The 11,973-nt window shown below is 38.4% G+C and overlaps 1 protein-coding gene across 14 annotated transcripts; it reads right to left on the reverse strand.

Moving 5' to 3' along the window:
• Positions 1-1,136: 1,136 nt before the first annotated feature.
• Positions 1,137-10,793, reverse strand: LOC105033983 (putative L-ascorbate peroxidase 6). 14 transcript variants are annotated; one of them, XM_073255036.1, is made up of 10 exons: positions 10,503-10,793; positions 8,012-8,105; positions 5,983-6,053; positions 5,645-5,715; positions 5,396-5,429; positions 5,212-5,308; positions 4,799-4,882; positions 2,229-2,350; positions 1,509-1,575; positions 1,137-1,387 (listed from the first exon to the last, which is right to left on the reverse strand). In XM_073255036.1, the coding sequence occupies exons 1-10, from the start codon at positions 10,762-10,764 to the stop codon at positions 1,285-1,287; spliced, it is 1,005 nt and encodes a 334-aa protein (XP_073111137.1). In that variant the 5' UTR covers positions 10,765-10,793; the 3' UTR covers positions 1,137-1,284. The 14 variants fall into 14 exon arrangements, with proteins under 14 accessions (XP_073111137.1, XP_073111138.1, XP_029117296.1 ...); XM_073255037.1 differs by having other exon boundaries at positions 5,212-5,284; positions 5,396-5,438; XM_029261463.2 differs by having other exon boundaries at positions 5,396-5,438.
• Between the last annotated feature and the right edge of the window lie 1,180 nt (positions 10,794-11,973).

An 11,973-nucleotide genomic window follows, 5' to 3' on the forward strand; every position in this document is an offset into this window, starting at 1 on the left:
GGTCGACTCCTCTGATCGCCGTACAGCCGCCAGACCTTGTCAGTTCTGACAGCAACATGCGGCACGGCCATCAGGGGCATTGTCCCACCGAGGGCATTGTCAACCCTGGTGATTTGACAGCCCCACGGCGACATGACACTTTCACGGCGACTCTGACAATCTACAGTGAGTTGACAATTCCTCACTTGTCTGCGCCATTAATGACGGCGCCATACCGTGCTCCACTATATAAATCGGAGAAGGCAACAGTGCAAGGGATCCGCTCCCCCCACTTTTCAACTCCAAAAACACAGGCTCGCACCTCTCTCCCTCTCTCCCTCGATTGAGCTCTCTGTCTTCATTTCACTGTTGCCCAACCACCTCTCTGACTTGACTGTCGGAGGGTCCCCCGTCGGAGCCACCTCCGGTCAGTGTGGACTTTTCTTTTTGCAGACGCTCGTTCCCCGACGATTAGGCGAGGAGGGGATTGGCCGCAACACATGTCTTAATATTTTAAAACATGAACATCTCCACCAGCATACGAAAGGAGAATCTCCCAGCAGCTAAGAACACTTAGTCGGGTAAATCTCCCAAATACGAAGATAACGTGTTCTCTTTGCAGGCATGATAGCATGAAAAAGGTGTTTCTCGCGCAATTCCTCTAACTATTGACTCCATTGTTTAGAGCATACATGCTGACATGCTTCTCACAAGACATTAACCACCAAGATGACATAATACGCCGAAGTATTCATATGTCACGATTTCTAAGTCTTCTGGCCACAATTGACCCACAATATTCGCCCATAAGAACATGCAAGTCAATGTCATTCATATCTCACAATTTTCTGCCATAGTGGGCCAGAGGTGGCAAATTTGCATTCAAAAAGAGTTATCACGCTCTTCCATTCGGTCGTATCAGTTCCATTAAGCTTTAATCCACAACATTTTTTTTCCACCACAAAATTAAAATTTTTCTTGATTGACCCGAGAAGAAGGGGGAAATCTATGCCCGTGGACGTCAAGTTACATGCATATCGGGCGTATAAGTCAATTTGTCATTCTAATGCACAATAACTGATGTTCTCATTTCTTCACCTTATTCTGACAGATGATATCGTAGAATTTTGAACAAAATGCAAAATAAGAGGAAGAAAGAGAAGGAACACGAGAATACATACATATGATCGAGACAATAACCATAACCCAGGAGAGGTCTAAGGTTCAAAACCTAGTGGTGACATCCCCACCATGGTTCTCAGGAAAAAAAATGCTGCATATATATATATATATATCACATTGCACCTAAGCACCTTCCCACAAAGCACCAGAATCCACAAGTTTGATGTAGGCATTTCTGAAATCATCAAAAAATTTCACTTGATCACCCGCATATATCTTGATCCACCTGCAGAAAAAGAGTAGCTTGTGCATCAAACATAGAATGAAAACCTTTTCTATGCAACATCACAATCATAAACAAAAAATCAACAATATGCTGTATAGAAGCCGATGTAGTGCAGAAAGACCTTAAACACTCATCATCCTCGACAAGTGCCCGATCTGATGGTAACCCAATCATGCTTGACATACCAGCTGTATGAAACAAGGAAACCACATCAAAAACTGATAGATGAAGAGAAACATTACATAAAATAAAGAAAAATTAGTGAAGCTGTTAGAGCTAGGCACTGACCAGGCATTAGATTATATCATGGCAAGTAATAAAACAGAAAATGAGAATGATAATATATATATTAGTGAAAATCCTTCTTCTAATGAAGGAAATTATGACATAGGAAAAGGTGCTAACAAAGGAAAGTCTTGTAGTTTTATGCAAGGTTTTTAATACCAGTTTTGACACCCAAGCAGGTACAGCATTAGTACGGTCCTATTCTTGGTATACAAGGGTGTGTCGAGTATTGGTTTCCCACTAGTACGAGATGGTTTGTCTGACACTGACTGGCATGGTATGATACTGAAAACCAATTTATGTATCTACTTAAGGTCAGAAACAAGTTAGGAAATGACAGTCCATAGGTTGCTCGTTGCTCTCTTCAGTTTACCTAACTCTGAGGTTAATAAACAACCAACCGTGACCATTTTCAAAAAGAAACAAGTAATTCATGGAGTAACTTCATCTGTCGTGTTCAGCATGTCGTACCCAAACCATGTGTAAATTGATACATACCTCCACTTTATATAAGACAAGTAATATGAACATGACAAACTAGAATTTGAATCATCACCTGAAGATGTCCATGGTTTCTCAAGCAGTATTTTGTAGTAGGCATTGTCAAAAACATTAGGATCTCCAAAGCCCTTACTTCCAATCGTATGTGCTCCTGATAATGCAACAAGCTCTTGGGTGCTGCCAATACAAGCCCATCATCATGAATTCAGTTATTGTTTTTGGAGTTTAGGAGAGGCTAATCCATACCACCAACCCCATAGCCACTCCACTCCTCGGGAGCTGAGTCCAACCAAAATCAAACCCCCCACCCTTGCCCAAGTGGCATGAGATGACATCATCTAAACAATTGCTTGGTGGTATGCATTTAGTTATTGTAAAAGAGAAAGCATGAATATAATAAGAAAAAGAATTTGCAAGAGATGTGTTACCCTATGCAGAGAGCCAATATACTGCAGCATTTGGGCCATATGAGATTACTTGTTTCATAACATCACCTGATTTCTTTATATTCTAATCATGATTTTAATGTTTTTATCACTGATGACAAGGCTAATTTTACAACCTGAAATACCAGGTATTTTGGTCACAAAATTTGAAGGCAAAGAAGCACAACTTGGAGCTGTCATGGAGTGATGTTGCTACCCAAGTTCATCTTTGGCATTAGCTTAGCCAAGCTTGCTCTAGAGCTAACATTAGAGAATTCAGTTATGTTGGCAATAAATATTGGCCTTCAAGAAGACACCAAGATGCAGAGAAAATCAGAAGCATATGATCATTAATATGTTCATGATCAGTGAAGGATGTTTCTTTGTTCCAACAGTGAGGCGGTGTTCCTTGTTCACTTTGTTTGAGGGAGTTCTTATTTTTGTATTTTATTTCTTTCTCTTCTCCCCTCATTTGTTGGACCGCCACTACTCATCCACTTTATGGGGATAATACATTGTTTATCTAATTATATATAACTTTGTCTTGAAAATTTCAACTACAGAAAATTAACTAGATAAGCTCTAAAGACAAATGATTATTGAATCTCAGAAAAATCAAGCAACAGTGAATTATGATTCTATACACGACTAGAAAATAATATGGAAATTTGTTGTTCAGACTGTGCAAATACTTTCTGAAGGCCATGTTCAGATGTTCGAAAAAGAACAATGATGATTCCACAGAATGAAAGCATCAATCCCAGCAACCCAACAATGTCTTTCAGCAAAAGAGGTCCAACTTTGGGAAGGCCAGCAGATAGGTCAGGCTATACACCAATCAGAACAATACACATTGAATTCTTATTGGTCAATGGCAGATTGACACATCTAACCTAAAAACACATTATAGAGAATTTATAAATAAAAGACGAAAAAGGTGATTGGAGGCAAGCAGTTGGAACTAGCTTATACTTGTACAGGACTAGTTCCAAGTGCCAGAACAGAAAAGAACCAGTCCTTTGAAAAGAAAGAAAAGAAGTGCTCATCAAAGGTAGTTGCATTAGACACTCGTAAAATTCAAAAAACCAAAAAAGAAAGCTTGTCTTTTCTGCGACAAGATTTTGAAATGTATATATGGAACCCAGAAAAAAAGCTATACGTTTGCTGGATTAAATGCATTTAAGAAAGTGATTTCACAATTGTATGCTAAAGATCCCAGATCTGCAGAGGATGTGATGCCTAGGGTGAACGCTTACTGCAACTAAGCGCTAGCTAGCACTAAGCATGAAGAGAAGAAAGCTTTCACCATGCAAGTGTCTTTTTCACTTTTTTTTTCTTTAAAAAGCAAAGGTTGTTTTAATGTTAAATGCTTATATTACTGTAATCATGTAGTCCATCCAAAACCAATCCGTTTGTGATCTAAATATTATATTAAAGAACAGCTTATTATTAGAATTTTCTTTTGTCATATGAGTGCAGATTGTAGTGCCACATTGTGGAGAACTACACACTAATTGTCATTTTATTGGTGAATTTCACATCTGCATTTTCTTCTTTCTTTACCTTAGTATTTGCAATATTTCCAACACTATCTGCTCATTACATGAAACAGATACCAGATTTTGCAGTTCAAAACAGGGTTCATCTCCTGCAGTGACCTGAGTAAGAGGAACAAGATGCCCTTGCCGCTGCATGTAGGATGAAAAAAAACTGCTGTATTGGATAGGTGCTGGAAGCCCATTATCAAATTTAGCCATCATAAAATAGATTATCTTACTAACAGATTTACAACAAGAACCAATAAACTTGCATAACAAGGGATGACATAGCATGCTTGCCAAGCTTTTAAATCTCAGTTCTGGACCCTGTATCAAGAACCAACCAATACGTGAGAAAGCATTTGGACCATGTGCCAGTACAATATCAAGCCTTCAAACCTTATATCTTATCGAGTCTGTACAGCATACAAGTACCAGGTGTGATAGGTCGGTACAGAAAACCCTGATGCTCACTAAGTTGGGCCCATATGATGCATGTGAAAGTATAGATGGCTGTTTGAGAAGGGTAACTTGGAAACAAGCAAAAGTGGAATCATGCTCAAGGATGAAGCCGGATCACAAAATTATCAATCAATTCAAATTTCTAATGATATAAATAAAAGAAATTTTAAGTAGAATTGACATGAAAGTGCAGAACTCACGAGAAGCCTTTCTCTAAAAAGCATCTCTTTAAACTGGAAGCATCAAACGATTCTCGAGGAAGTTTCCCTTGAGGATCAGGCATCCTACAAGACAATACTTTCATTGTCAATGCGAAGATCGAGTTGGCGGACAGCCTACTAAAGTTTAAATCAAACATTGTGAATCCTGCCAGGTCAACTTGGGTGGAGATCTCATAAAAGACTTCACTAAGAAAAAAGCTGAAAACTTCTTATAAAACTAAACGATACATCTGATACTTCTGTAAGACCAAAATAACTTGGTTCACTTGACCTTTAAGCATACCCATGTTGGATTTACTTTTGGTATTGAAGAGCATGCTCATGTTATATTTGAGTTTTAGCATTGAAAATGGCCTAAATAGTTAACGTGGGATTAAGATATGAAGCAGAACCTTGCATCTAGTCGACCTAATCGAACAGGAATCTCAGGTCCTCCACACAACAAAATGGCTACAGCACCAGCCACTGCAATTAGGTCCGCCCAAGACACTAACAAATTAAAAATAAAATACAGGATTTAGGAGAAGGGCAGAATTCCACTAACTAAAGAAACCTTGCATTATGTAAACCACATACCCTGTTGAATTTGGTCAATCTCCTTCTTCACTTTCTGTAATATCTACAGGTAATCAGCAAGTTGAAACAAATGAGATATCAAACAACACCCAAACAAACATGATGTTCTTGAAGAAATTTGGTATAAGAATGGTATCACAGATGGACACATGACCACAGATGACATACATATATGTACTTGCACGTGTACACACATGTGCATCTGTTTGCATGCATGTATATGTGTTGCAGAGGGACTAAAAGATAGACCTTTAAGGATTTACCAAGACCAGCATTTTCAGGTCTATCAAGCTCATAAATTATAGACCCATTCATACCACCTGCAACGAATCGTGCTAAGATATATAATTTACAGAGGATAAAAAAATAGAATGCAACTTTTGGTTTTCAATGTATAAAGTCAGGAAAGAATGAAATATGGTAAGTTATTGCATCCTTCCTTTTCAGGAACATTAATTGCAGAGCTTCTTCAAATTTATGAACATTTGCATCATACCAAAACTTCATCAAGCATAATCTACTACAAGAACCTGAGTTCTCATTTACATCAAATGTTCCTGCATCATGGAAAGCCATGCGAAGGATACCAGCAGCCTTGGTCTTGGACAAAACATTCCTCACCCCAGTTTGGATAACTGATACTTCACGTGAATCAACCCTGAAAAATTAGAAATAACAAAATAATCAAAGTTGAGTATTTCCATTGGAAGCCCTAGATGCATTTAACTGCACTTTTGTCAACATCATGAAAAATGAAAGACATTGATTCAATAAGGAGGTGGACATATGTTACACTATTAAGTGGCATTCAGGAATCAGGGGTCAATCAACTTGGGTGGTAGTGTGGTGTCTACTTGTTGCACTTTTCAGGTAATCTTGTCTAGTTGGATCTGGCACAAACATACAGAACTACAGCCAGTTTCAGGTTTTGAATTTTGCCGCTGAATGGATGTGATCAAATTTCTTTTTTTCAGGATGTCTGTAATTTTCCAGCCATAATGGACCATTCTAACTATTTTCTGCCTGATGTTAGTCAGATTAGAATAGGTTTGTCCTTGCCATTTTAGTTTTGCTAGATAAATACCAGGCCAAGTTGATAGATCAATTCTCTAACCAATAGAAGTTTATGTTAGGTATGGATCTACAGAACCTATTTGAATGCCAATCTTCTCTAGATGTATAAATTGTTCATCTTGGTTGTCCTTTAAGATGGCTATGCCTCTCACATGGAGGGTTAAGGTGTGCCTCTAACATGGAGAGGTATTGGGTGTTAGGACAAAGTGCCATTTTGTTTGATACATATCTTCTTCAAACAAATAAATGGACACCCCACCACTTAATCTGCAGTAATAGGCAAGTGCAATAAAAGATTTAAGTTAGATTTAGTTTCATAGTAGAGTTAGGAGAATGTAGGGAAGTTTATTTGGAACTTAAGTTGCTTGGTGGTAAATTCGTTCGCTACTACACAGGAAATGGTCAAGCATGGCTTGTGGTTTATGAGAGATCTTCAGCTTATCTGATTCCTTGGACGACAAAGGGGTGCATGGACTACTATAGAAGGTACTTTCATTTACTAGGGAATCATCTATCATACATGGTATGAAGGCATTCTGAGAAAATGGCTAGGTTGGTCCAAGCAAAGTTGTTGGTCTCATCATGATCCTACTTGAATATAGGTAATTGATCTCTGTTACAACAATCTAACTCACAAAAAATGAACAATTTAATATACCTCCATCTGGGATAGGTCAAACAACTAAAGCTTATAGGCATGCAAGATAACGCCAAACCTTGTTTCTAAAAACCTAATACAGTTATTGGATCGAAAATTCAGTGAAACGCCACTAAAATTATCACATTAGCAGCAGCTAATGCTACTGTCTTTTTTTTTTGTTTGATTTGGCTTTTGTATACCTTGGTTGGCATACCGTACACGGTTATACCTTTTAACTTCCATAAATGCACAGGTGGCCTTATGGCCCTTATCAATTCCAAGGAAGCTCCTACCTTAATAATACTGATATAAACTTTTGTTTTTCCCTCTTTTTTTTTTTTTTTTTTGTCCTGTGAATAGTAGAATTTGGCACATGCAAATGCATGTGAAAGTCTAATTTAACATGAACATCAAATTTGGCTTATGCACATGCATGTGATAATCCAATTTAACATGAACATCTCACACCATCTAATGGTGATATGCTGAAAGGTTTGTGATAGGTTCCTTTATTTATTAAATATACATCTTTGTAAACGGATCCAATTATTTCATTTGATACATCTCTCCCCCTCCCTCCACACTAGGTTCTAAGACTTGAGGAATCGAACCAAAAAAGGGGTTTCTATCAATTTACTGGTGAAAGGAGTGAAGACAGTGAAAGGTCAATCTTGAGATGGTCACACAGATTCTGTCCTAGCATTAACATTACAACAGCAAAGAGATAGAGACAAACTATCACAATCACGGTAATCATGATTTATCACTTTTCCTTAGTAAAGATATATCCAATCATTTAGAAATATCGGGGTGATGTTTTTGTTCATAGTGTTTGAAGCGAAACAGCCTTATGGGGAAAAATAAATATTAACATTATGAAAAGCAGGACAGTGTAAGCTTACACTTCTACGATCTGATGCGATGGAAGTATAAGAGGAACCATGGCCATCAAAATGACATTTCTTCTTCCATAAGCTGAAGAAAAGCAGCCCTTACCTGCAGACAAACATTGGATGTTTTGATCAAAGAGCCAAAGGAATTTAGAACGAACTGAAATAAGGGGGTACTTGGTTTGCAATCAGAATCAGAATCGGAATCGGAATGGAAATGAATTGGAATCGAATTGGAATAGCCAAATCATCCGAAATATTTGGTTTGTGATCGGAATCAGAATCGGAATGGATGATTTCCATTGTTGTTGTTTGGTTCATATAAAGATAGGAATTGAAGTCAACTCAAATTTTTATTTTTATTCTTAATTAAATTTTTTAAAAATTAATTATTTTAAAAATTAATATAAAATAAAAATTAAACATAATAATAATATCTTTAATTTTTTTAAAATTATTTTAAAAATATAAAAAATAATATTAATATTAATTTTATTTGGACGGAGCTGGCAAAGCTCATGGAGAAGGCCCTCCTCCTCCGCACCCTAAAGGATGCCATCGGCCGCCACAACCTCACCATCTTCTCCCCCCGCAACGATGCGCTCGACCCCGAGTTCAAGCGCTTCCTTCTTGAGCCCAGCAACCTCAACTCTCTCCAAACCCTTATCCTCTACCATGTGATCCCCTCTCGCTTTGTCGCCTCCGAGTCATTGGCGGCTGAGCCCATCGACCAACGGACCCTCTCCAGGGACCGCCTCCACCTCTCCGATGACGGCACCGCTGTGAAGCGGGTTGGGACCACCGTCATGATCCACCCGGATGCGGTGGTCCGCCCGGACGGCATCATCCACGGCATCAAGAGAATGCTGGTCCCCAGATCTATCCAGGAGGAGTACCTCAACCATCGGCGGAGGCTGTCCTCCGTCGCCACCGTGCTACCCACCAGTGCGCCCGAGGCCGACCCTCAGATGACTGGTCACCATCTTTTTCCCTCGAAATCGGTCTCCCCTTCCGATGGCCAATGGCATCCCCGGACCCCGCTGTGGCGGCACCGTCACCGGCACCAGTGCCAGCACCTGGATTTGCCTTCCAAGTGTTCGATGGGGAGAGCGAGGTGAGGAATTTCATCTAGGCTCCTTTCCTTGAGTTGGACGGACGATTTTTTTTTTTAATCTCATTCCACTGGAATGAGATTTTGACTCTATTGGGATGAGTCCGAATTCGGTTATGAAATGAATGGATCATTTTCATTCCTTTCTGGAATTAGAATCGGAATGTCACTCCCCCCAACCAGATAGTTGGAATGAGAGTCATCCATTCTGATTCCCATTTCAACCTTAATTACCCCCAACCAAGCACCCCTTAAATATTTTTTAAAGGAAGGAAAGGGCTTGCTAGTTATTCTGTTAATTCCACCTTTTCTGATACTTCAAATGAGAACACCTACCCAAGACCACTTCAAGATTAGTGGTGTAAGAATGCATTACCTTGATAACTTCTAATTTCATTGGTAGATCATGTCCGTTGATTCAAGTTCTGCATAAAAAGCTTTCTGAGTTAAGCTTTCTAATGTTGTTAGATGAGCCAATATTAGTGCAATTGCAGGATGCTTATCTGCGAAGAGTGAACAGAGATATATGACCAAAATGGTGGAGAATCACCTCCCTCTTTATGAGGGAGAGTAGGAGTGAGAGGCAGGCTTTCTTCTTCCATATCCCTCCTTTTATACTTCCATTTTCTTTTTCTTAGGTAAGGGGGGAAAGAAAGAGTCTCAGAACTCTTTCCTTTCTTCTTCTATCACCCTTCATCTCTCTCTTAGGGCTTCTTGGAAAGAAGAAGCCAAGATTCTGTATTTCTTAGGGAGTGTTTGGTTGGGGGGAGTGAGGGTCCAGAATCAGAATCGAAATGGGTGACTTTCATTCCAACCATTTGGTTGAGAAGAGTCCTATTCTGATTCTGATTCTGGAGTAGAATCGGAATGACTCAATCTATATAGAACTCAATCCCTACTCTCCTCTATAGATTTAATTTTCTATTCCAATTTTGATTTCAATTCCTGTCACAGGAGATTTGGCCATCCCGCTTCCAAGCCATTCCGATTCTCATTTCTATTCTGATTCCGGTTGCGAACCAAACACCCCCTTAGTTTCTTTCTTTCCCGAAAATGAATCTTTTCCTTGAAATCTATGACTGAAGCCCGGGAATAAAGGAAATCCAATTCTTAGCGTGCTCCTGAGGAAACTGCGAGGCATTCGAATTGAACCCGTCATCCTTCTTTAGAATCCAGACAGCATCGCCTGGGAAGAGCAAGTGTGGGCGTGCGATGCAAGAAGGTAATGAGCTGAAGCTAATGAGAATTTCTAGATTCATGGCTTTACCTTTATTATAAATTGTCCTTTTCTTGGACTTGAATTACTAGGGTTCTTGACGGTCGAGGGTCAGCCAAAAAAAAAAAGAAAAAAAAAAAAAAAAGAGTGGACCGAGTATGGAAGTGTCCACTCACCGGAACCGATCGTGCTCTTGCTGCCGCCTGAATCCCGACGAGACTCGGTCTCCAACCCCTCCACCCCATGGCATTGGCATCTCAACGACGACGAGAAGGGGCGTGGGTAGGGAGGCTCGGGCTCGCGGTCCCTCCTCCATCTGCCTCCATCGATAGCTCTTCTTCTTATCCTTCTTGTGCCGCCCGTCCAGAACAAAGACGATGGATGCCAACAGAGCGCGCTGAGGCCGAGCGACTGCAGCAATGCCGTCGCTGTCGCCATCTTCTTGAAGCGAGAGGGGACGGCAGCAAGGGATTGAAAAAATAAAAATTACGTGGATAAATAGGCGGCACCTCCGGCACAACCCAAGCACGTGCTATACACGTGCATTATCTCGGGGTGTCGAAGTAGTCGGACCACGACACTTTTTCCTCGCGACTCGCGTACAACGGTACAAGTTCTTTAACTGCAGCAGTTTGTGCCGTTGTAAGGCGAAGTAATTATTTGTCCCTCATTAGATGCAGAAAAAATGCATCATCTTGCTGGATTGCGATGCAGAAAAAATATTGACAACGTTGAACGGAGAGGATGAGAATCTGAAATTGAAATTAGAATAAATAATTTTTATTTTAATTATTTAATTAAAAAATTATTTTAATTTTGATTTTAAAGTAAAATAGAAATGATAAAATTTATATAAAATTTAATATTTATTTTTTTTATAGATTTAAATTTTCATTTCAATTTCGATCCTGATTTCGATTACGGTCGCAAACTAAATATTTTGAAGAATTTGACCATTCCGATTTCGATTTCAAGCCATTTCGATTTTCATTTCTATTTCGATTTCGGTTACGAACCAAATATCCCATATTATCTTATTAAATTACATAATATAATATTATTAATATGATACAAGAGGATGTTATTTTGATTAAATTTATGCGGATATGATCCACACTAATACGTATCAGGATTTGTTTTACATATTTTAGATTAATTTGAATTCTGATTAAAAATAAATCTCCGATAAAGTAATTATTATGATGTCCGGATAGTTTTATAACATCTCGATGATTATTTATATGATGCAATAGAATGTAATAATATTATAATGATATTTTATTAATTTTTATGATATCGTGATAATTATTTATAGGATGCAATATGATGTCATAGGATTGCAACAGAATGTCATGATATTATTATGATATCTTATTAATTTTATGACATCTCGATAATTATTTATAGGATGTAATAAAATATCATAAGATTGCAATAGGATGTCATAATAATATTATGATATCCTATTAATTTTTATGACATTCTAATAATTATTTATAGGATATAATAAAATGTCATAAGATTGCAACATGATATCATAATATTATTATGATATCTATTAATTTTTATAATATCTCAATAATTATTTATAGGATGCAACAAGATGTCATAATATTATTATGACGTCTGTTAGTTTTTATGGCATCT

Source organism: Elaeis guineensis, chromosome 3 (assembly GCF_000442705.2).
Source record: "Elaeis guineensis isolate ETL-2024a chromosome 3, EG11, whole genome shotgun sequence".
Classification (NCBI taxonomy): Eukaryota; Viridiplantae; Streptophyta; class Magnoliopsida; order Arecales; family Arecaceae; genus Elaeis; species Elaeis guineensis.

What these genes read in the sequence shown, in the direction of transcription:
- LOC105033983 (XM_010908986.4), bottom strand. Translation starts at nt 10,764, where the DNA reads ATGGCGACAGCGACGGCATTGCTGCAGTCGCTCGGCCTCAGCGCGCTC. An exon ending in TGATGTAAATGAGAACTCAG is followed by an intron (nt 5,716 to 5,925) that starts GTTCTTGTAGTA and finishes GATTCGTTGCAG; the next exon opens with GTGGTATGAATGGGTCTATA. An exon ending in TTAGGTCGACTAGATGCAAG is followed by an intron (nt 4,883 to 5,211) that starts GTTCTGCTTCAT and finishes ATTGTCTTGTAG; the next exon opens with GATGCCTGATCCTCAAGGGA.